This window comes from Tamandua tetradactyla, chromosome 6 (assembly GCF_023851605.1).
Source record: "Tamandua tetradactyla isolate mTamTet1 chromosome 6, mTamTet1.pri, whole genome shotgun sequence".
Lineage (NCBI taxonomy): Eukaryota > Metazoa > Chordata > Mammalia > Pilosa > Myrmecophagidae > Tamandua > Tamandua tetradactyla.
In genome coordinates, this window is record NC_135332.1 from 59,381,254 (window position 1) to 59,406,863 (window position 25,610).

The 25,610-nt window shown below is 53.2% G+C and overlaps 1 protein-coding gene across 2 annotated transcripts in view; it reads right to left on the reverse strand.

Moving 5' to 3' along the window:
* WSCD1 (WSC domain containing 1) overlaps positions 1-18,539 on the reverse strand; it is a 42,699-nt gene extending 24,160 nt beyond the window's left edge. Inside the window, exons 1-3 of one of the 2 annotated variants that reach the window (XM_077165629.1) lie at positions 18,434-18,539; positions 6,958-7,634; positions 805-919 (exon numbers count right to left, since the gene is read on the reverse strand). In XM_077165629.1, the coding sequence (XP_077021744.1) occupies positions 805-919; positions 6,958-7,384 (542 nt within the window). In that variant the 5' untranslated portion in view covers positions 7,385-7,634; positions 18,434-18,539. Of the gene's footprint in view, positions 1-804; positions 920-6,957; positions 7,635-17,022; positions 17,058-18,433 lie in introns of those variants that run through there. The other variant, XM_077165630.1, reaches the window with a different exon arrangement.
* Positions 18,540-25,610: the final 7,071 nt, after the last annotated feature.

The following is a 25,610-nucleotide window of genomic DNA, read 5'->3' on the forward strand; positions in this document are numbered from 1 at the left end:
CCATTTGGTGACGTACTAGTTATGAGACTCTGAAAAATCACACACTGTCTCTGAGGCTCAGTGTGCTTGACTGTTAGAATAAAATGGAGGCTGTGTCAGTCTGTGCTTTAGTTTCATCTAGACTATGAAGTCCCTGCCAGCATGGACCCTATCTTTTCCTTCTCCAGCCTCAGTTTCTCTACCTGTAAAATGGGGATAAATTAATTGTGCAGAGGGAAGTGAGGATTATACAGGATGAAAAAATCTTATGTGGTAGAAAGAAATCAAGAGCACCACTGACTGATTATTGTTATACTCTCTCTCAAACCCCACCCCCACTCCCCCCTACACCCACTGAACCCTTCCTTGGGGGTAGGGACAAGTCCTTGGCATAAGACAAATGCCTGGTACTACTGGATGAGCTGTCAGAATCAGAAAAGGCAAATCTGGCTGTAAACATAAGAGAGAAAATGAACTTTTCCAATCAGAGCTAGAAAGGTCTTCAGAGAAATCTGGGTTAAGGCCCTTTGTTTTAAGTATATGAGTCAACTGAGGCCCACCAGGAGGAGGAAAGTAATTCACCAAATTTGTACCATGCATCCCTAGCACAGCTGGACTAGAACTCAGGGCTCCCGACACCGGGCCGGGGGCTTTATGCACAACCCTGAGCCAACCCACCAACAAACTTGCTTTATTCTCAATGAATGGGCACTGTTCCACGGAGGTTTAGTTCTGCTATGCAAGCCAGCTGGTAGCCAAGGTCTTGCCCCACCTCGTGACGGGGCCAGCCCATGAGTTTATTTCCAGGGCTGCCCGTGCACTTACCGCTCAGCGCACGCATCCTGGCAGTGGGAGATGGTCATCTTTCTCAAGTCGTAGAATACAGCACCCTTCAGGGTTCTCTCCTGGCCATGATCGCTGAAACACCCGACATACGTGCCTGCAGGGAGGGGAGGCCCAGGGGAGACTCAGAGGCCTGGGAGATGGAAGGAGGGGGTCCTACTCTGAAGAAAAGCAGACCCTCCAGCAGAGGCCAGGGAAACAGGCTGTAGCCCAACATCCCCATGAGCGCCAAGGCCAGTTGGGCCTCCGGACACCATGGCGGGTTTATTTCCTGCCACTTTTCTTAGTGAATGGCCCATTATCCACCCAGACACCCCAGCCAGGAACCTGGAATCAGCCTGACTACTGTCCTCTTCCACAACCCCTAACTCACCAAGTCTGAACAGTTTAATTAGCTCCCTCTCCCTTCCTAGGTTCTGAGGGACTCATTGTCCCTGACCTCCCTGCCTCCACAAACACCCCGATAGATAGTTTCTGTCACCTCCTTGTGATCTAGAGAGGAGAAATTAAAGACCGATGTTAGCCAATGTAAGGAAGATCTTTCAAATAGGGAGAGCTATTTCAAGAAAAAAAAAATGAGTCTGTTCCAGGAGGAAGTCAGCTCCCCATCGCTGGAGGTATGTAAGCAGAGTCTGAACAATTATCTGTTCGGAGTGTAACGGAGACGTCCTGTGGGGGAGTCAGTGGGACCAGGGTGTGGCTGTGCCCCCTTCCTGCCCCGTCACCTCTGGAATATCCCTGTCCTGGAAGGGGCTGCTGGGGTGACCTGACTCTTCAAAGCAGTGGCACATCCAAGCCCTGGTATGCACCCTGGTGGGAGTCTGGAGCAGCACTGCGCTGTTACCTGGAGGGAGGACGATGTCTCCCGGAGAGGCCCAGGGACACTCAGGGATGCGAGCACAATGCAAACCTGTTAGGCATGAAATGTCACACGCACCACAGTGTTCTGAAAGAGTGACACGTTGGGAATTTGCAAACACACACTCACACAGTCCCCAAGCTGTGAACACACACCCACAATAGCTGTGCCGAGATCCAGATCGGGCACCTGTGATAAAGATGCTGCAGATCTCTCTCCCGAGTGTCTGCAGTCAGCTCCAGGCCTCTGAAATGTCACCTGGAGAGCACACTGCAGGCTCCAGGGAAATCAGGTTGTCTCTGGGAAGGAGCCCGTCCCAGGCCACCCCACTGCACGCAGGCTCCCAAATGGCTTTTCTGGCAAGAATAAAATCCTGGTCTAGGGGTCTGGGGGCTCCCTGAGGGCAGGGGAGGCTCATTTCATTCCAGCAGAAGCTCAAGCACGGGTGCCGCCTGCTGGCTGGTTTGGAGGAGTGAGCCCGTCAGCACGCCTTCTTGGGGCTCAGGTCACACGGAGGGACGTCACCACCTGTGAAGTCCACACCTCATTCCGCCTCCGACCTGGGTTCAATTATTTCACCTTTCTGTGCCTGTTTCCTCCACTATCCAACAGACAAATGCTGACAACACCCCCCGTCTCCCTCACACCTCGAGCTCACTTCCCCAGCCGTCTACAGCTTGGCCTTAGAGTCTCTAGATTCCCAGAACTCTTGCATTTGAAAAACTTATCTGTTACTCAAATCCTTGTCATTAGCTGTTGTTAAAAATCTTTTGTATCTGGGTGTCTGGTCTCTGCCACCAGGCTGAAGGGTCCTTGGGGGCAGGGATCACGTCTTCCCTGTCCATGCCCCCACGCCATCCCCACGACTCACCAGGGGAAGGCTGCTTGTCAACTGTGGGTTTCAGCTCCTAAAACCCTCCGATATATTCTGAGGGTGCAGGCCAGGAGCAGAGTGCCCACAGCCAAGGAAGGGACAGTGCAGCTGACTTCCCACCAGGGCCAGGGTGTAAGAAGGACAAAGCAGGGGAGAGGGACTGAGATGGTGGGGGGCTAGAATCCCTGCCACACAGGAGCTGGTGAAGGACCTGGAGATGTTCAGATTAGAGCACCCCAGAGCCGAGAAGGACACAGCTCCATCTCTGCCAGGGCTTGTCCACCTCCCAGACCAGGGGCCTCGTGAGGCCACATCCACCCCAGGATGCCATCTGCACACGGCCACACCCACCATGCGGGCAAGGAGTACCCGGTACATGTTAAACCCTCTCCAGAGGATGCTGCTTGGACCCCAGGCCTCCGCTAGCGCTCTCTCTCCCTCCCTCCCTCCCTCCCTCCCTCCCCCTCCCTCCCTCCCTCCCTCCCCCTCCCTCCCTCCATCTCTCTCTCTCCCTCCCTCCCTCTCTCTCTCTCTCTCTCTCTTTCTCTCTCTCTCTCTCTCTCTTTCTCTCTCTCTCTCTCAGTCTCAGGATTACTGAGACCAGGATGGACCACTGCAGAAAGCTTTCACCCAGGTCAGTGAATTCATTTTTCTTCTCAGCCTGTCTACTTCCTAAAAGGAAACTAATATTTGAGAAATTTCTGACGTGCTGCTCTGCAAAGAAGAGATTCCATCACAGGTTTCAATGAACTATCCAAAACACAAGTCCTGGGGTAGTGAAATACTTTTCACTCTAAATGGGGAAATTAACCAAAAGGCTCTAAAGATGGCTGGGTTTGAGGTCCCCAAAGGCTAAGACTCTGACGTGAGCATTTCCGAGGGAGTAGATGGTAACAGCCTTTGGGAACAGCAGATTTGGTCCAAATCCCAGCTCCATCGCCACCTGGCTGTGTGACCCCAGACATGCAGCCTTCCCTCTCTGAGCCTCAGCTTTCCCCTCTGTAAAACGGGGATGGGGAGCCAATTGCACGGGGGCTGTGGTGGAAACTCCATGAGGTGACATATCAAGTGTGTCTAGTGTGCAGCCTGGCATATAGAGAGTGTGCAGCAGCGGCTGTTTAATTGTTCATGTATCATTATTAATAATTGACATTTGAAAACCACTTTACTTCCCCGAAACTCCATTTCTCCATCATTAAAATGGCGATAACACCACTTACATCCTAAGGCTATTTGAAGATTACATTAAATGAGGTAACAGATGTCCATCTACACAGCACAATGCTTGTCACACAACAGATGTTCAAATAAATAACAGCTATTATTATTCCAATCACATGCTCCAACCCGGGACCTCTGGGATGGTGGACCAGTAAATATCAGCGGAACGAACACATTAATAAAAGAGAGGAAAAACGGTTCACAGCAGCCGAGGTTTTTGAGTTATTCTGAAACACAGCGAGGAGGCTAATGAGTTGCCAGATGACCAGCCAATGGGGCCCGCCAGCCTGGGGCAGCAGCCCTGTCCCAGCTGGTAGAAAAGGCCTGAGCTGCACGTGGTCCCTTGGCCACTGAGGAGCAAGTTTAGCCCTTTTTTTTCCTTCCGGGAAAATAACGAATGGCTTTTTTTCACTTCTCGACAGAGGCAAGAACGTGCAGGAAGGAGAAGAGCTTCCGAGGGGTACACTGGGGCACACTCTGAGGCGGATTTATTACTTTCGGCTGAAATGGAGGCGATGTATTATTGTCTGTGACTCCGCATCTGTTCATTTGCACATCGAAATGGACATGCCGCGAGGCTATTAACGATGGCTTTGGAGATATTGGAATGTCTTTGGAAATTACTATCAATAAAAAACAAACTGGCTATGGAGAAGTTACTATTTTTCCCCTAGTAAACTTACTGACATTTTATTCCATTATGGACGTTGTCCAAGGTATAATGAAATGCTGCGTGATTGATGGTGCCGCCTGCAGCTTCCACGGCTTGCAGGATCCCCTTTCAGGAGGATGGCCGGCTGCCCAGGCCGCAAAGAGACGCCCGCTTTGTCTGCGGCCCCAGCAGCTGTCCCGAGGGCCGGGGTGTGGGCTACTTTCCACCTATCCCTACTGGCCTGGCTGGGCAGGAGGGGAAAGGGCTCCAAGAGGGTTTTTGGGCAGGTGCCCTGCCTTCCCCCACTTTTGTGAAGCTCTTCAGCCACGTGACACCACAGCCCCTCCTGCCCTTGGTTTCCCTATTCTACAGTGAGAACAACCTTTCTTTAATCCTATTCAAAATATTCAGCAACTGGGTGTGGGGGGGGGGGCACTGACCACTCAGAAATGCAGCCTGCTGGGGACCGAGGCAGGATCCTGGATACCCCCTGCTGTACTAGGCTTTAACCCTCTACTTGCTGGCTAACACAGAGATTTGGGGGTCACTGGGGAGGGCAGCCAGAGTGTACAGGGCAGCCCAGAGGCTCACAGCAGCAGCTATTTACCAACCAGCGTGGCAGTGGTTCAATATTCTAACTGACAGGACCATACTGGTGTATGACAACTGAATGTCAGTCTTACATCTAACCATAGACACCTGAGGTTTCACTGGATCCCCTTCCATTACTCCTTTAAGTGACTAGGGACATAAAAAGTACTGTCTATTGGCCCTCTTGGACATTCACACCCTACACCCAGGGTATAATAAAGTCACCCTGAGGTCTTCCCTCTGTTGGCCAGTCACTTTGAAATTTAGTTATAAAGACCTAGTCACCTCTAGCTGATAAGCCTGCAAGCCCTTTGCACATACCTCAGTTACATCTCATTTGGGTGCATTCCTGATTCTACCACTAAGGCACCAAGACCAGTAACAAACAGGGAGGCTCATGTGTGAATCATCAGTGTGTTGAGACACATGAAGAGAGGAATCAAGGTTCACCTACCCAAGGCCATAGAGCCATTGGGTGGCAATACCAAGAGAGGAATCTACTTTTCTGTTTTCAAAACTTGTACTCTTTCCATGGCTTGCTCTCAAGGACTCCATATTGAATTTTGTCAACCATTTATACTTTAGTATAAATGAGTGGCACTGGTGTAACCTGCCTAGCGATCCTGTTTCCTAGGGTGTTGGGGGAGAGTTTAGAGAAGTCATACCTGTGTAAAATGAGCTCTTTGTTCCAAGCATGCTTTCTAAAAAAGTTTTCCTGAGGCAAGAAAGCAGTTTCCCTTGTGACTTAGAGTACAGGACCAAAAAGCGTGGAGATACGGATGCTGAGAAGCTCAGTCAGCACCTAATAACTACAACACTCACTGATGGCTATGTGCTGGGCCTTCACGCAGAGTTGGGATAACACAGCATAAGAAGCCCCAACTTGCAGCCAGACTGACCCCATGCTGGGCCCGGCTTTGCCACCCAGCAGCAGTTTGATGGTGGCAGATCCTGTCAGTGCCCTGCCCATGTCCTCTCAGGCCCTGCCACTTCGGTGCATGCCAGGCTGCTCTCTGAGATGTGTGTTCTACTCCGGCTCCCAGGGTCCCTAGCTGGATTAAGTTCCAAGAGTCCACGGCGGTAACATGCTTGATAATGCACCCTTTATAGGTTAGCGCCAGTGTCTCCTGGAACGGCTTCTAAAATATATTGCATCCTTGTTTCAGGATTTGCTTCTAAGGAACCAAAGCTAAGAGAGTGAACTTGGGCAATTTACTTAACTTCTTAGGGCCTTGGTTTGTTCATCTGTAAAACTGGGATATAGTGACAATATTATCCATAAATAGGACACTTACTGGTTTACAATAAATGCTGTATGTGTTAGCTATTTTTATTAAATAACAGCTGCTATTTATTGAGTGCCAAATAAAATACTTGATCCTCCCTCCCAGAAGTTCACAAACTTAAGCAGGCACCAGAATCACCTGGAGAACCTGTTAACTGCACAGATTGTTGGCCCAATCCCCAGAATTCCTGATTCAGTAGGTCTGGGGTGGAGCGGGCTGAGACTCTGCACGTGTAACAAGCTCCCAGCTGTTGCTGCCGGTCTGGGACCCCACTTTGAGAACCACTGCTCTATGCCATCACATTTGTCACAATAACCCTGACGTCAGTCTCTGCATCTCCGTTTCAGAGGGACCTGGAGAACTTAAGGCAAGTTCAAGCTGAGTTCAGAGCACCTGAGCTTAGTCACCTGCTCACACATCTCAGCCTTGAGCCATGTGTAATTCCAGCCTGTAAGTGAGCAAAACGCCAAAGGACTTCCCATCACAGGCCCTTCCAGGTCTCCTGCAGAGGAGAAGGGAATGGGCAGCCTGGGAAGGCTGTGGTCAGTAGTGCCACATTAGCCAGAGAAAGGGGACACCAAGCCCATGACCCAGCTCAGGGCTCCTGGGGCCAGCTCCCAAACAGGCTTGGGGAACCAGGGCTGACACCTACCGTGGTTGCGGGCGGCTGGCCTCAGGGCCTCAGGGCCCAGGGCAGGGAGCCCCTGGGGGTCACCCATGAAGTGGTGGAACCAGCGGCGTCGCAGCTGTCGCAGCTCTGAGTTGCGGCTCCGGAGCCAGCGGGGGCCAGGCCGGGGCCGGGACAGGGGGCTCCTCAGGACATCCACGCCGAGCAACAGCTCCGGGCTGACACGGGGGTGGTGCAGGGCCTTGCTGTCCAGCAGGCCCACGCCCAGTGCTACGGCGGCCACGGGCAAGGTCTGCAGGGGGCCAGGGCCCCTGGGGCCAGACGGGAGGGCCACACGGGCCCGCTGCAGGAGCAGCAGGCTGCCGGTCATCAGGTAGGCGGCCGTCAGGAAGAGCAGCAGGAACTGCGTTCGGCGGAGAAACTTCTGGAGTCGGAAGAAAGGTTTGGCCATGCCCCTGGGTGGCAGGGCTCCTGGTTGGAGCCCGGGGACGGCTCCTAGGATCCGGGTGGAAGGGAGGCCAGGGCCTCCGCAGGTGTCATCCCTGCATCCTGGCTCTCCCCGGTATTACTGTTCCTGCCCCGTTTCCAACAGGTGTCCGGACAGCACTATCACTCATCTCTAACAGCCACTGGACGCTGCAGCTGCAGCTTCTGCTCGAGTGCCAGTGACTCCGCCATCCCTGAGCTCCTGGCTGGGAGATCTGGAAAGGCAGAAAAAGGGCACTTAGATGTAATAGGAGGACACACCACCGCCTGCTGGGAGCCCCCTCTGCTTCAGGGCCAGGGCACCCTTCCCCCTGTGCACAATTTACCAAAGGGGCCAGCTGTGTTGCAGGAGAGGTGTGTTTGAGTCCCAGCTCTGCACCCATGGGCTGTGCAACATTGGGTAGATTGCTTAACTTCTCTGGCCCTCAGCTTCCTCATCTGTAAAACGGGGAAAACTTCCCCCACTCCGTGCCACAAGCCATCGTGAAGATTCAGTAATGGCAACAGGAACAATGAGAAGGGGGAGGAGGAGGAGCAGCAGCTTTTTATTGAGCCCTTACTACGGCCAGGTCCCCAGCTAAGTATTTCATCTATTAGCTCATTTACTCCTCACACCAAGCCAACGAGGTAGATACTGCAATAGCCTCACTTTACAGATGAGGAAACTGTGGCAAAGGGAGGTAGGTTACCTCCCCAAGTCGCACGCTGGCAGACAGAGGGCCCATCGTTTGAAGAGTCTGCACTCAGAGCCGCACATCTATCTACTCCATAGTCCGGCCCGTAATGAGACCCCACCGTGTATGAATGCACCTAGCTCAGGGCATGAGTATACAGCAGGGGCTCAATACATGTGTCTACAATCTGGTGCCTCCCCAGGTGCACTGGGACTCTGAGCTTGTGTTTTGGACAGAGTTGCCACAGAGGCTGGTCAGCTTCAACCCAGGAAGGGTGGAGCAGGGTGGGGAGCCATTGGCAGATATGGCCTTCCCATGCCTCCTGAGTGCAACAGGCTGGTGGCAAAGGGGCAGGAGAGCGTCCAGGCCACGCCCGGGGGAGTGAGGACAGAGTGGAAGGGCTCTCCCAGTGGCCTTCCCCGGGTGCCCCCACCACCCAGGCCGCAGGGCTCACATTGGGCTTTGGTTCCCACTGGCGGTGCCTCTGAAGTTGGGTGTTAGGGTTGGCAGAGGGTCCCGCAGCTGCCGCGAGCTGGGCTGCTGTGTGAGGACAGCCCCGAGAACAAGGGCAGGCTTGTCCCAGAAAGAAAGGCTCCTAGCAGCATGACTAAACCACTACCCGTGACAAACGTGGCCCGGGATCCCCGCCAGGCCTGCACAGTGGCTCAATGGCTGCTCTGTGCGCCAGGGACAGCCGGCCGGGTGTGAGAGGAAAGACAATGTTTAGGCTCTTGGGGTCTGGCATTCCAGGCCACGGGAGAGGTTAGAGACTGCGGCCCGAGATCCAGAGAGGCCCAGACCAGCACGGCCAGGGAGGGTGCAGATCTAGGAAGGCGGCCTGGCTGTTCCTTTAGGCACAGGATGGAGGTGGTAGGTCCGGTCACCAGCAAACGAGGGCTGAGTTAAACTCTGAGTCAAGAAGCCATTTCAGAGCGGGGCTCCGGGGCTTTTATTTTGTTCTCTAAGCTGGTGTGTACTAGGCTGCCCTAGTCATCTGCATCAGATTTGTAAAACCACAGAGAAAATCCCAAGAAATCCTGACTGATCTCCTGTCTCCAGCCTTGGCTCCTCCAATCCATTCTCCACGAGGCTGCTAGGGTGACCCTCACACAAAGCTGATCATGGCACTTCTCTACTCAAAACCCTTTTCAAGAGCTCCCTGTGACTTTTGGGATAAACTCCAAGCTCCTTAGCATGTCATACATACAAGCTCCCCTTCATGATCCGGCTTGCCCAGCCTCATGTATTGCCAACCTCTTTCCTTTGGCTTCCCCAACATGCAGACACACACACACACACACACACACACACACACACACACACACACACACATTCCACTACGGTCCAACAGAACCACATGCAACCACAGCAAATCTGCATCGGTACCTTTGCATATGCTACCTCTTATGCCTTTTCCTCCTGCTTCACCTGGCAGATCCCTCTGTATCCTCCAAGGCTCAGCCCAGGAGTCACCTCCACCAAGAAGCTTTCCCTGACCACCACCACCCACTGGGTTAGAATCCTCTCTGTCTTCCCACAGCCAATGCTGACCTCTATCCCAGCACTCACCATTTGGGATAACCTGTCAACCATTCCTGCTACACTGAGATCAACTCAAGGCTACAGGCTTGCCCTGCTCCTTTTTGCAACTCCAGCCCCCAGTGTGTAGATGGCATAGATGCTCAATGATTTCTGTTTATGAATAGATTTTTTTTTAATGAATGGAAAGACACAAATACCCCTAAAGAGAGGGATAGAGAGATCAAAGGTGATGGTAGAGTTATACAGAGAAGGTAGAGTTTAGCAAATGAGTAAGATTGCTGCATCATTAAATTGATATCTTTTTTAATCTCCAATATCTTAGAGTAGCTAGAAGTAGAAACCAGAAATTGTGGAATTGTAACCAATGTCAAACTCTGAAATAGGTTCTACAACTAATTGTGGTGTTGTGCTTTGAAATTTATTGCTTTTTTGTTTATATGTTATTTTTCACAAAAAAGAAAGAAAAAAGTCAATTGTGGTGATAAAAAAATATTTAAGCCTTCTAGCCTCCTATATTCTGGAGCAGCTGGAAGGAAAAATATGAGAGGATCATATGGTAGCCCATGACAAACTCTGGGATCTATCTTGTAACTACTTGTTGAAGAGTGCTTTGAAAACTATTGCTTTTTTCTTTCTTTGCTTTGTATTTTTGGTATACCATACAATAAAAAAGTTAAAAAAAAATGAATGGGAAGACAGATGAATCCATGGATAGATCCTGATATCAAAAACCTGTTCCTGGGGAGGGGGGTACGGGATAGGGGTGGGAGATGTCTTAGGGTAGTGAAATCTCAAAACTCCCCTCATCCAGGGATGTGGGAGCTCAGCCTAAAACACAGAAAAGACGGCCTTGACACAGCTTAAAAGAGCTGAGGCTTTCAAATGCACAGAAGTTGACGAAAGTACTTGAGCTTTATGTGCTAGCCTTCCTATATTGGATTCAACCAGGGGTTTCCAGGCCTGTCTATAAGTGAAAACGCCTATAAAGTTAGAATAAAAGGTGGGTGGGTGGGAACTCCTGATGAAGAAACAAAGTTTCTGATGAGATGGACCAGAAAGGTGGCTCATAGAGATCAACTGCAGAATTATGAAGACAAGATGCCACAGGAATCCCATATGCGTTCTGTACGCAGGTTTTGGAAGCATGACACAAACGAGATGGGGTTGGAGGTTGCCAGGATTAATGGATCAGCGTTCAGTTATCACACCTGGGCTCCCAAGGCGTCCAGAAGTCCCCTCTGGAGCTCTCCTCTCCTGCCCTGGGGAGGTGGGTGGAGCCCAGAGCTCCACAACGCAGCCCTTCTGTAAAGAGGGCTGACACTCTGAACTTTTAAAATTGCAAAGCTGATTCCCAGCTCCCACAGGAGAACATGTGCTGCCAGCTCGGCTCGGGGAGTTCATGCTCATAGCACGAGGCCCTAGCTACCTAGTCCTCTGATGCGCCAGGTACTGAGCTTCCACCACCCTTCACTGCCAATACCCCACTTGCCAATCTTCCCCCTACCCTCTGCAATGCCCACCTCTCCTCAAGGCTGGAAGCCTCTCCAGGGCACAGAAAGCAATTGCTAACAGCAGTCTTAGTGGGAGGGATCAGTTTCCAGCAAGAATGAAATACTGGGCCCACCGCCCCGAGAGTGGGGGGCTAAGAGGGAGGTGAGGGACCCCTTGAAATTGATTTCACCAGTGGCAAAGCTGCTGCGGGCCTAGAGCTCTTCCCTGTGAATCTCTTTTTCCATTCATAACCAATTCATGCCACAATCTGCCCATAAAAGAGTTTTCCATCCCCTCCCTGGCACACCTGGTTTATCTCCATGTCCCCAGATGCCAATACCCAGCTAGTAGGCAGTTATGGTAAATGAGGAGCTGAACCCAAGAGAAGCCTATGGGCAGCCTGGGAGAGGTGGCATCTGGGGACATGCCACGAAGTCAGGCAGAATAGCAGAAGCAGCCAACACCTGGGGGCTCTACCCACTGCCCATGGGCCCGGGAGGCCAATAACTCTGCTACTGCACCCCAAAGCCAGAACGGCCTCCACTACAACAAATCTAGGCCAACCACTGCACAGAGGAGGGGATGGAAAACCCCACCTGTTCAATGGGGTATCTCAGCAATGCTATGGGAATCAAATTAGGGAGGGGATGGAAAACTCTTTTACGGGCAGATTGTGGCATGAATTGGTTATGAATGGAAAAAGAGATACACAGCTGGAAGAGCTCTAGGCCCGCAGCAGCTTTGCCACTGGTGAAATCAGTTTCAAGGGGTCCCTCACCTCCCTCTTAGCCCCCCACTCTCAGGGCGGTGGGCCCAGTATTCCATTCTTGCTGGAAACTGATCCCCCCACTAAGACTGCTGTTAGCAATTGCTTTCTTTTTTGATGCCACCATTTATTAAGCACTTTCAGCATTAATGAATGTGTTAGGCTGGATAATGCCATCATTTAGTCCATACACACTCTCAAGGCAGATGGCCTTATCATTTCCACGTCAGGGCCAAGGACACTAAACCTCACCCCACTGATACTCACTGCCCAACGTCAGGCAGATGGACATTCTGACTCAGGCCACCTGATTCCAGAACCCACTCTTGTGCCCACCAAGCCTTGTGCCTCTCTCCCTACCCCAGCTCTGGATTCACACCAGACAAGATTTATTCTTCAAAGGAGTTTAGTGTGCCTCTGTCAGCACCTTTTTGAAAATATGCCAGACCAAAGCTCCCAGGGACGATGCTGAACATGGCACCTCTGAAGCCAAATCTTCAGGACATCACGGCCTTCTGGGGCAGCCTCAGGACCCCTCTCTTTCTTAGGGATTCTGGATAACTTTTTCCCAAGGCATGTTTCTATCTACAGCACCTCCCGTTCTGGAACCGTTCGAAGTGCTTCCAGGGAAAGCTGGCGGTCTCAGGCTGGACACCTGAACACCCACTGCCCTGCCCTGGGGCCTGCCAGGAAGCCCTAGAGTCACCCTAGAGAAGCGCTGGGCCTGAAGGACAGGGACCCCGAGTTGCCTCTCGGGAATGAGAGAATGACAGGGCAAAGGTCCAGTTCTAGGCGGTCTCAGGGAGGGAGGCAGGAGCCAGAGCTGGTGAGACTCAGAGATCCTGAGTCTTTGCCTGTTACTTTGTTGCTACCTGCACCAGGGAAGTAGCCTGGAAAAGAACTGCTGGACTGGACAGATGGAGCCAAACCTTCTGCCAGGCCAGAGGTCAGGCTGGGGCATCAGACAGACTGAGCAGGTGAAGGTGGCAGTAAGGAGAAGGCAGTGCCCGGTGCCTGGGGGTAGAGAACAGAGCTCAGAACTGGCCGAGGTCTGAGCAGCGGCCACTGGCGTTTCTTCACGTGACTCCACCTCCCACCACCCTTGGCCAGAGAGAAGACAGTGGCAGCCATGGGGAAAATGACTCCAGATGCCCCTGAAGCATCTCAGACCCTGTGGCCACTCTAATAAAGGTTGTGAACCTCTGGGGACTCAGAGCTGTGTGTGCCCAGCAGGGAGGGTGAGAGCCTTAAAGACAAAAGAACAGGGCCCCAGGGTGCCACTCCCCAGACAAGGAGCTGGCACCCCAGGTCTGTGCAGCCCAGCTGCTGGGAACCTCAGCCTCGATGACTGGCTGTCCCGGGGGGCGTCTCAGACTCAGGAACTCAGCGAGGTCACAGCTGGGAGTCTCCAGGTGGCTCAGAGCTCCTGAATCACCCCTCCCCTGCCTTCCCTCACTCCTCCATATGCCTACCTCTGCCCTTGCTCAAGCTCCTCACCTGTCATCTGCACCCCACAGCCCTCTCCAGTAGGCTGTCCCCTTCCTGCAGCCTAAGAAAGCAACCTTTCTAACCTAAAGAACTACTAATGCTACAGCCTGCAATGGCTCCATAGGGCTTGGACGGCAAGTCCAAGTTCCTCAGCCTGGTATTCAAGGGCCCTTCTCGGTCCAGTCTCCCAGAAATCTCTCTAGTTCCTTCCTCTCAACATTCCTTCCAGAATTCTGTCCCAGTCAGTGTCAGTGTCCCCTGGCCAGGGTGAAATGCTCCATGCCCGCTCACACATGCTCTTCCATCAGCCAGGGATGTCTGTGCCCCGTCTTGGGGTTCTGAAATGCCTCTTGGCCATCAGGGCTCGGCTCCAATGCTACCTCTTCCATGAAGACTTCCTGATCCTTGAAACAAAGAACTCCCCAGAACCCAGATGGCAAGGCCACATGCAGCTATGATCTATGCCTGGGTTATTTGTTCTCCCTTGAGTTGGGGTAGCCGCTAATGCTCAGGGTTCATCCCAGGGTCCCCTACACCTCTGGATCTAGAAAGCTGAGAAAAAGAGCATGATACTCAACAAATATAAACCTGCAGAGGACAAGATCTGGAAAAGGGGGACAAAGTAGGATCCCTGCCTTTGATACGGCACCTCTCTTGATTTTCTAAACTTCAGAACATAAGAGAAAAGGTCTAAAGTCTTTTTAAAAAGTTGCTAGAATGGTGTAAAACAAAACATAATTTCAAAGTAAAAACTATACAATGCAAAGGGAAAAAAAAGAACACTTTCTTTCTTTTTTTTTTTTTTTTATCTTCAGACTGCGCTTTTAGTTCGCTGTTTCTGTATTTCTTCACCCTGTGAATCCCTGAGGGCTGTCTCAGGCCTGACTCAGGGTCTGGCATGTGAGTGGGTGTGTAATGCCGTTGAGTGATTTGGATAAAGCTTGGAGGGCCCTAAGTGTGGCTTGCCCTTCGCATGCTTTCCGCCCACCCAGCCTGCAGGAACTGGGTTGGAGGCTGATGCTATGAGAGGAGACACAAGACACCCTGGGCCTCCTGACCTCAGAACCTTCAGAGCCCCTCATTCTAAGGCAGCTGCCCTCTGGGAGAGGGCCTTCCCCAGTGCTTCCCAGCAGCAAGGGAAGGAAAGCAAAGAGGAACAGAAAGGCCTTAGCAGCTACCAACAGGTGTACCATATTTTATAGCTGACACGTGAATGCAGCCCATCTTCCATTCAGGTCTCACATCCACCCCTAGGCAGGTAGGACAGACACAGGCAGGAGGCAGAGACAGAGGGCTTCAAAAACAGCCCACTTCCAATCATTTTTAAGGTGATGTGTCAACATGGCAATTCTCACAGCTACAAAGGGATTAGAGGAAGCGGTGGGAAAACACAGCCGTGAGGCCCAGAGAGAAGGCAGTGACGGGCCAGACCTTTTATAAATGGTTTCACTCATTCTTTAACCAAATAGGCAGGGCTGCCTCGGGCCCAGCCAGGCCCAAGATGTTAGGGCCCAGCTCTGCCCCCGCTGGTGGCTCAGATTATCACTTGCATCTTCTGGATAAAGGTGGTAAAGATCGGGAAGGTCTAAAAAGTGCCCAAAACCCCCAAGTCCTTGGCCTTAACCTCACTGTAGCTCGAGAGGGGTACCAAGGGGGCCGAGTCTCATCAAGGCCTGGGTGGGAGGAGAAGCTGAGCGTGTCTACAGAGCGAATTACCTCTAAGAAGCCCTTCTGGGGTCCTGGCCCCAGCGTGGATTCTGATGACCTGGTGGTCTGCTCAGGTGACCCACAGGGAGCCAGCTCCACCACTCGCTCCCTGGGGCTCAGGCTGAAGTGACATGGCTAGAGGCTCAGGCCTGAGCAACCGCTCAGCTGGTGGCACAGAAGGTCCGCTCCTGCCTGGTTAGGTAGACAGCAAGGGGCGGGGGCTCTGGCCTTTTGCCTAATTCCAGCTTCTGCTGCTTCTAGCCAGACACCCTACAGGCCCAGGGCAGCATCCTGGAGAGCTCCAACACTGCTGAAAAAGGGGACCCCACCCCCTCACTCCCAAATAAGGCATTCTTCAAGAGGAGCTGTGGAAATGGCCGGGCTAAGGAGAGGAAAAGGGTGCAACCCCAGGTAAGGGTCAGGGCTTCTCCTGGGGAAGACAAGGCTGCCAGGCTCAGCCCATCAGCCCCTCTGCCTGCCAAGCCTCCTCCAGCCATTGAACAAACGAGCATCTGGTTGGGAGATGAACAAATCCACTCATGGACCAAAGCAGCTGCTCTTCCTTAACCATCTTGGAAACCCCCAGTCTCCAGCGGCCACCGAGGCACCTTCTCCAAGTGGCTGGTGAGGGCCTAGCTATGTGAAAGGGTTCATGCTTAAAAGAAATGAGCCTCCTTCTTCCACACCCCAATGAAACCTCTCTCCTGCTTTCTTTCCAGCACTTAAGACCACAGGGTAGGGGGCTGATACTGACCAGGTAGGGCCAGTCAGTTTTTTCCCTCCTCTCCTTGACACGTCTACTAGCCTTCACATCCTGTGCCTAACAACATTAGCAACAGAGAGGAGAAAAGCAAAGTCCCTCTCTCCTGATGCCAGCTGTGGGGCCCCAATGTGGCAGAGCCCAAGTGCCTCCATAAACTGAAGCACGCTGCCCCAGCAGCAAGAGGGATGATGGCATCTACTGTTGTTAGAGGAGTGCAATGGAGTTTTGCATGTGTCCTTCTTGGGGCCAGCTGGGGACCAAGGCAGTGTGGGCAGCAGCAGGATTCCAGGGAAGGGCCCTGGGGGCTGGAATCCTTACATCCAATCTGCTCACCGCTCTTGAGAAAGGACAGCGATTCCCCCATGCCACCCAGGCCCCCACCTCTCCACGGACCAGCCAACACTGGGCAGGTAGCAGCCAGGGCACAGATGGTCAGGAAAGCAGATATCCATGGAGGTTGTCCCTAGGCAAGCTACCCAGCTACTAACGCATCTGAGTATTGAAAAAAAAAAAAAATTTAAAAAGAACCCCGCAATTAGCAGCCTCCAGTAATGAACCTCCATTCACACCTAGGAAGATGCACAGCTCGACCTCGGGGTAATTTTCCAAACAAAATACATTCACTCTTGCTTCTGCCTCTGTTCAAGTTCACCAAGAGAAGCGGGTGGGGGAACCCTCCGGTGACCGGAAGCCTGGCTGGGTAGCGGAACGAGGAGGAGATGCTTCTTGGTAAATGTCTCCTCCTAGGAGGAAAGCAGTGCGCACCCCCAAATCCTGCCCTCGCCCCCCTCCCCAGGCCCGGATCCGCGGCTCCCTCCCGGGTTGCTGACCCCTTCTCCCTGCGGGGAAATGAACGGTTTCTCAGGACTCCAGGGGGAGGACGCAGCTTCGGAAACTGCCTAGCGCACCGCCCGCCCCACAACCCGCTCCATCCTGAGCATTACGGAGCGCTCCCACGTCCACACACACTCACGCTCCTCATCTGACCCGGCGAAGCCGCCCCAGCCCCCCGAAAAGGCGCCGCCCGCAAGCCCGCCCAGAAGCCGGAGCAGGTGCAGCCCCTCCGCGCTCCCACACGCGTCCACACAAACTTGTTCGCCCGCGGTTGGGGAAAACCCGGCTCTGAGCCCGCGCGGGGGGCCCGGCTTGGGCGACCGGGAGACAGCACTCACCCCGCGGTCCCGGCCGGCCGGGGCGCCCGGCCCCCGCGGCCCGCGCCCGCCTCCCCGGGGCGCCGAGCCCGCAGCCCCGCAGTGCCCGGAGTCGTTGCGCCCCTGGCGCCCGCAAGTCCCCGGGCCACCCGCGGCCGGCGGACGGAGGCGCCCACCGCACAGGGCGCCCGCCGCCCGGCTCCCTCTGGCTGCGGACGTCCGGGCTGAGCCGCCGCGGCGGAGCGAGCGGGCGCCGAGGCGGGAGGCGGCGGCGGCGGCGGCGGGCACTGGGCGACGGGCACCGAGCGCGGCGGGCGGGCGAGCGGGCGCCCGGCTCTGCACATGCTCACTCGCGCGCCGGAGGGACAGCGGCCGGCCGCCGCCGGGTCCTAGAGGCGCCGGCGCGCGCCGCCCGGCTCACCCGGAGGGGTCGCGGCTTCGGTGGCGGGGCTCCCCCCACCACCACGCTGACCCAGACCCGGAGACGCGCGCACGGGTCACGGCCCCACGCCCCACAGCCACGCGAAGAAGCTGACCCCCACTCCCTCACACACCCGCCCAGACACGGCCGCACTCACTCTGATACACGCACGGAGGCGAAGGCTTCGGCACTCACACCGACACACGCGTACACAACTGGGCACTACCACACACCAGCACGCCGCCACCCTCAGATGCAAACAGTGGCGGGTGTACACTGACTGATGAAAAGACACGCTGAAAATCCTACTTCACAGACAAATAAAATGACACCTACACTCTCATATACACACACCTCGGGCTCTGTTCCCCAGAAACGAACTATGATCTTGTGACAGGCACATATGAACACACACACACATGCACTGCCACACAGTTGTTCCCCCTGATCCAAGCACAGAGTCAGACACACTGGGTCATTGTCCTGTAAACACAAAACACTGACAACCACATTGTCCTGTAGAGATGTACACACTCACTCTGAAACAGCACATGTGGGGACACACACACATACACATCTGATACAGTTAGACACGGAGTCACTACCCCATGGACAAGCACACTGACACCATCTCCCCTGCCTACACACATGGAGCTCCGCCAACAGCTTACTACACTACCCCACATGGCACAAACAGCCACATTCAACACCCGGTGACAGACCCACGCCTTGACGTAGTCACTCACAGAAGCAGGGACACACACCAGAGTCCACTGACACCCTCCTGCACAACACCCAGAGGGCACTGACACACACACACTGAGGTGGGTACACACTGATACAGACACGGGTGTACAACCACACTGCTGTATCCAATACTCCTCTCTAAAGGTTGGATCCAACCTTCAGGATTACACACATACAAACACACCCCACCCCTGCCCCCCAGAAGCCCCAAACCCCAGCGTCCACCCCTGCCCTGCCAAGGGCCCCAGAGGGCTCTGTCCTCACCCAGGGCTGGCCACTAAGACGCTCCAGAAGGCTGAGGACCCGGAGAGGCTGCGGGAGCAGGTGGCCGTGGCTCTAACCCCGTCTTCCTGAAACAGTTTCTTGCCTCTGACTCCCGCTAGGGGCAGAGCTGATTGGCAAGGCTCAGAGCAGCCCGATTTCAACAGGTGCAGGACAGGCAGGGAGAGGATTAGCCCGAGATTGGTAGGAGCCCTGTTTTTGCAGGTCAGTCAAGCAGCACCCAGAAGGGAAGGGACTTGCTTAAGTTCACACAGCTAGTCAGGAAAAGCTCCAGGATTAGGACAGAGTCTGCACCCTCAGAATGAAGGTTGAGGGTTCTGGAGTCCTTGGGCTATTGGGGGCCGAGGGGGGGGAAGGTACACAGAGAGTGAGAGACGTGCCCTCTGTAGCCCAGCATTTCTAGCTTGCAGAAACCCTCCTGCACATGCATTTCCCTCACAAGATGAGAATATGTGTGTTGTTACAACACAACACAACAATAACCCACCATGCACTTTTGCAATGCTTTCCGGCTTCAAAGCCCTACCCATTACTTGCTACCTCATTTGGAGGACCAATGCAAAATGAAAATATGAATTCCTTGCTCAAATAGTATTAAGAATTTCAGGATGATGACAGCAGAACATGAAGCCAAGCGTTGAGCCCTTTGAGCATGCGGCTCTGTATGACTGCACAGGAGGCACACCCGTGAGGCTGGCCCCAGTCCCCAGGGACCCATTGTCCCACTTAAAAGTCACAATAATCCCGTGGTGTCTCCAAGTGCCCACTTACAGGTGGAGGTCCTGGGGGTCAAAAGTGAATGACTGCCCAAGTCTCCCAGCAAGTAAGGTGGGGGGCACTCAAGCCCAGCTCCTGTGGGAGGCCAGGCACTGCCCCGTAGCTGCCTCTTGCTGGGGGAGGCCACGGCGGCCTCCAGGGAAGGAGAGTTGCCTCTAGGAAAGCTGCCTGATATGGAAGCATTGGCTCTCGGGCACCGGATATCCCCCTGCCCCTGCACTGCACAGCCTCCAGGGGAGAACCACAGGCCCCTGTGTGGGGAGACAGGTGGGTATCCCTTCTGACTCTGAACAGCGATGTTGAGAAAAGGGGTGCATACAAGAATCCATGAAATGGTTGAGCTTGGGAGATGCAGCTTGGGCCACCTACTGGCTGTCAGAAAGGCCAGGAGTATTTCAGAGTGGGGACCAGGCTCTCCTCCCCAGCAACGGTGACAGATAAAGGATAGGAGGAGGCTGCCTGCAGTGGACCTGATAGTGGTCACTCCCAGCCCCAGTCCAACTCCCTGTCCCACAGCTTTCCTCTCTACAAAAGCTGGACCATTTGACAGCCATTTGCTTATCATCTGGCCATGTCTTAAAAGCAATTGTGGGAAGATATCCAGACATCTGGAGTTCTGTGGTGGGCCAACAAGGGTGCTGACACCTGTCCAGTTACTTTTGAGTAATGTACTCCCTCCCACCTCTCCTGCAGGTCTGTGACTAAGAATCAGGCTAATCTGATCCCATGTCAATCCCATCTGCTCCTCAATTTGTAGATCCCAATTCTTAGATCCCAAGTATTTACACTGGTTCCCAGCTTCATGTCATCTGCTGACGTTTCCTCCCTCCCTCCTCCCTTCCATCTATCCATTCATCTGTCCACCTATCCATCCATCCCTGAATCTTTTCATTTATTCACTGAGCAGGACCCCCACTGTGTGTTCCATTCGGGGTTGAACATTAGGAACTCTTTGTAAGAAAGAAACAGTCCCCTCCAGGAGTTTCCAGTATGGGAAACTTGACGAGGAAACTGATCCAAAGCGCCCTTCTCAGGACTTCCCCTTCCTGACGGCAAGATGGCTACTGTTACTCCACACATGACTTCCCCAGATGACGGTGCCCAAGGGCAAGAGGGAAGGGGACACTTCTTCTCATGAGCCTCCTTACCAAGGAAGAAAAACCTTCCCACAACCACCCCCAACTTCCAGGTCCATTGGCCAAAACTGAGGCACATGCACATCCCTGAACCAATCACTGGCCAGGAGGAATGGATGTAGATTAAGCCAGTATTTGCTGAGCACATTGCCACCCAATCAAAATTGTCCTCTGCAACCAAGGAACATGCAATGGCTGTTGGTAAGGCAGCTAGCTATGGGTACCACACATGTAAATGGTGCACTGGAAACCAAAAAAAAAAAAAACTTGCAACACCAGATTGGAGAAATTCAGGGAAGGCTTCCTGGAGGAGGTGACATTTAAATTATCTCTGGAAGGAGCAATAGCTATAACCTAGGACATCACAAGAAGTGGTCATTCCAGAGGAAGGAAGGGGGCACTGAGTGCAAAGGCAAGGGAGCAAGAAACACGAGGTGTGTTGGGGGCATTACCAGTAGCTTGGCACAGCTGGTGCGAGATCGGGGGACTGTGATTGACTGCCCAAGTCCTCCTTCAGACTTTTGACACCAATGGACAAAGCAGGACTGAGTACCAACCCTGAGCCACCACCGTGGTGATCTCCCTCTACAGGGATGTCACCTAGTTGCTGTCACTCTTTGGAAATAGTCATCCAACAAGTAACAAATCATCATCGCATGTTGGTGCACTGTGTTGACCTAGGCAGGCTGCAAAGTCATAGGCAGCACGATGACAAGCTCAGGCAGAGGCTCCAATCCCTGCTCCATGGCTCCCTCTTGCCTGGAAAACAAGCCATGATCTCTCTGAGCCTCAGCTTCTCAACTATAAATTAGAGAAAATGCGCCCATTACTGGGCATTTGCAAGGACCCCATCAAATGCCTGGAGAGTTAGCATCTTCACAGAACAAGCAAATAACAGATTTTAGGAATAATTCTATGAAGGGATTATTCCAAGACTGCTGAAATCCAAGTATACCTCAGGTGCCATGTTCTCCTGATCTCCAGGCCTGCAGCATCTTCTTGTCCTCCAAACGCCAACTCCCCAGAGATTCCTTTCCCGACACCCCAGTTAAAGTAACAGCTTCGCTCTCCAGTTCCCGAGCCTCACAATCTTGCAGCCTCATCATCACTTTGTGTATTTCTTTCTTTATTATCCATCTCCTCCTCCCAGACTCTCACAAGCCCTTATAGCTGGTGCTTAAACCCTACAAAGCCAGGGGACCTTCCATCCCATTCAGAACTAGATCCCTGGTCATGGTTAATTCTTGGTACATAAGGCACAATCATGAGATATTGATTATATAAATAAAGAATTGATTTGTTAAGATGAGGTGTGTCCAGCATGACCTATTTTTATTGAACCCGAGCTGGTTCCCTGCAGTCGCCATGTTGTGTCCTAGGAAATCAGAGCCTCCTTCCTCTCGCTCTGGTCACAAACTGGTCCCCATCGGTGTCCAGCCAGCTGGATCCACCTGTTCGTCAGATACAACTCGGCACCGGGGACACGGGCTGGGCAGACAGTGTGGACAGCTCACTGCACCAGGCCCTCCTGCTGTGCTGGGGCGGGGAGGCAGATGCCCCATCAGCACCTGGAGACACCCTCATCTGAGTACCTTTCTCCTGGGACCACATAGGAGCTCCGGCTGCCCCACCTCTGCTCTCCTGGACTTCAGGACAGACCCCGGCTCAGCCATCCCAGAGCAGCCCATAAGCGTTGCCTTTTGCTCCTGTGCAGCATCACAGCATCTGCAGAAGCACTGGTCTGAGGTTCTAGAGGACCCTCGACAACGTCTCACAAGTGGAGCTGCAGGTTCTCCTTTCTTTCTTTGCCTTTCTATTTCCCTCTGTGGTGCTCTGAACTATTTGATGCCCTCTCCCTGTGGCCAGACCTGAGGCTGCGTTCAGTACTTAGCTGGGCTGCATTTTCACTTGCTCTCTCCAGCAAGTGCCGCAGCTACTTAAATATGCTTCTGTAAAGATGCCAGTGACACAGATGGTAATTGTACCCCCCGCTGCGCTGCGCCTGCAGACACCAGGATAGCGGAGAGGCGCAGGGTGGAATGGGGAATCTATGTACCTGTCTGGGAAGCAGGGAGCCTCCTGAGAACTCACCTGGGAATAGAGGGACTTCCCCTGCATGGGCCAAGGGCAGGGCAGTGCTTGGTCCTGAGGGGCCCAGAAAGTTTCAGGAATTCGGGGCAGCAGAGAGAACACTGGACTTGGATGAGGAAGCCTGAGTTCCTTTTCTGGCTAGACCTGAATAGGCTCTGTGGCTTCATGCAAAACACTTTCCCCTCTGAGTTCTGATTTGTCCCTCCATAAAATGGGCACATCATCTCGTTGCCATTTAAGAGCATTTCTTTGAAGGAGACAGGGGAGTAAAATCAGAGCGCTCCAGAGTCGGTTCTAATTCTGTAGTTGGGCATATTACATCATTTCTCCAAGTGGGTAGTTGGGTTCAGGTGTCAACTTGGCCAGGTGAACTACCTAGTTCTGTTGCTGTGGACATGAGCCAATGACATGTGAACCTAATCTGTTGCTGATTACATCTGCAGTCAGCTAGGAGGCATGCCTGTTGCAAAGAATGATGTTTGATTTAATTGGCTGGTGCTTAAATGAGAGACCGCAACATAGCACAGCCCAAGCAGCTCAGCATACCTCATCTCAGCACTCGCAGCTCAGCCCAGGTCTTTGGAGATGCAGAAAGGAATCACCCCAGGGAAAGTTGTTGGAACCCAGAGGCTTGGAGAGAAGGCTAGCAGAGATCTCCTTGTGCCTTCCCGTGTAAGAAAGAACCTCAGTGGAAAGTTAGCTGCCTTTCCTCTGCAGAACTATACTTTGACTAAATAAGCCCCCTTTTATTGAAAGCCAATCCATCTCTGGTGTGTTGCATTCTGGCAGCTTTGGTAGACTAAAACAGTGTCTTTTTTAGTTTGAAAAACAGGGAAAGTATTTCATCTCTAGGGCATAGATCCTGGCAGAGAGTTAAGTGCAGGTAGCCATGATGGTCCTTCCAGCTCTAACCTGCCTGGGTGTGGCTGCTGACATTGCAAGTGCTGGGATAAGGCTTTTGGCATTGGGTTTATAACTGCCTGACCCTCCACCCCTCCTACCAGCCTAGAGGCAACACCTATGTGGGCCTGAGAAACAGAAGACGATGAAGGACTGGCAAGTGCAGAAATCAGCTGGCTTAGACGCAGAGCCTGTGGGATCAGTTGTCAGCTGGAGGTGTAAGGGGCCTGGGGCAGCAAGTAAGCTCTGGTGCAAGAGGGTGCAGAGTGGACCCCCTGCGTTGTTCATCCTGCCCACCTGGTGGGGGCGCCCTCGCCCAACAGCCCAAGAGGGCAGGCGAGGAAGCACTTATTCTCTTTTTATGAACTCCCCTGGAAGTCACTCATCAAAGACCTTGAACTTGCAAGAAACCTTAAAAATCAAGCTGTTTTTAGATTTATGGAAAAATAGCCAAGATGGGGCAGAGAGTTCCCATGCACCCCTCCCTCAGTTTTCCCCATTGTTAACATCTTACTACTCCCCCTCCCCCATGGGTGTTTATCCCATAATCTGTGTATGGGATAAAAGCCAGGACAGGGAAAGATAGGTGTCAGAGGGTGGGTGTGGGAAGAGCTAAGGGAGTAGGGAGCTGGGGGTGGGGTGGGAGGTTGAGGTTTAACTGTTCAGGACTTACAGTCCCAGAAGGTAACACTGCCGCCTTCTGCCTCTAAGCAGTGCATGAGAAGCAGGACACTTAGGAAGCCCCCATGTCCTGCTGGGTCCTAGGTTCGGCATCGTACATACGTTGGTTTGTTTAGACCTCCTCAGAACTCTGTGCAGTGGGTACGCTTTTTACCACTTTCCAGAAGAGAAAATTGAGAGGCTCAGAGGGGCGAAGCGATGAAGCCAAGATCACACCACCAGAAAGTGGCAAAGTCAAGATTGGGGCTCAGTCTGTTTGGCTTGAAAGGACCCATTTCCATGGGCTCTTGCCTAGTCCCCCATGCCCACCCATGGGACACGTGGGGACAGCTGTCTCTTCTCTAACCGGAGGACTCTTTGACCTCCTTCCCCAGTACAGCGTCTCACAGGCAAACCTACCCATGCTTGTCCTCCACCCCTCCGGGTATGAAGTGATTCTAAGGAAAGGACACCGCTGAGTCGTTACCCACAGAGGACGTGGACAATGTCACTGCCAGAGCCCAGGGGGATTGGGGGAGGGAGGGACGAAAGGGGGGAGGGAAGCCATGACTCTCACAGGTCCTTGATCAAGGAATCCTTTGGGAAGAGGCAGGAGAAAGGGATGCTCAGCTGCCAACCCACATCCATGTCCGGCCAGAGGCGGAGCCCCTGGGCATGTGGACTTGAACCTAGGAGAAAGCTCTTCTGCAACGAGAAATAAATCGGGAATGGAGGGCAAAAATGCTTGCGTGAATACAATTTTCCTCCATGCTTCCTCTGTTTCCTTCTGTCCCCTTTTATTTATGCTCCCCAGGGGAAGTAAGGCATGGAGGTGCTAAGAAGGAGCAGGAATCCGGGGAAGAAGAAACTCTTCCACCCCCAGCAGCTCAACAGACCAGGTGACTCTGCCGTGCCCTGATCGGGCGGCTGTGCCCTTGAGCAGGGCTCTCCACTTCTCTGCGCCTCTGGTGCCCATCTGCAAGATGGAGAAGATGAGAATTAAGGGGGATTAGGTCTTTGGGGTCCAGAACGCTGTGTCTGGCCCTCGAGCTACGTGCTCACATGCCTGCCTCTGACACTGGGCTCTAGTCCCGCAGGGCAGGGGCCAGCGTGCAGCACGCTGCTTGTGGTGCAGTGCGGGCCTGGTGAACAGAGCTTGGGAGCCCCCTTCCTTCTCCATCCACTCCCTCCACCTCTGCCCAGGAGGGTGTGTGAGCCAAGCACATGGTCCTAGAGTCCAGGAGGAGGGACACTGGCCAGGGTGGACAGCTGGAGATGGTGGGTAAGGGCTGGGAGCAGGCGGTGACCTAGGGACAAAGGGGGCATCTATATAATTCATATCAGACCTGCTGACCCTGCTTTCTTTGGTTTTAGCAGCCCAGAAGAACAAGGAATAAGTTTCCATGGAGTAGGAGGAGGGTTTGAAAAGAAAGCTTTAAAAATGGAATGTTGGCGACAAGCAGACTCACCGCCCGCCCCCTCTCTACGTGGGACATGACTCCCAGGGGTGTGGACCTTCCTGACAACGTGGGACAGAAATCCTAGAATGAGCTGGGACTCAGCATCAAGGAATTTAGAAAACCTTCTCGACTGAA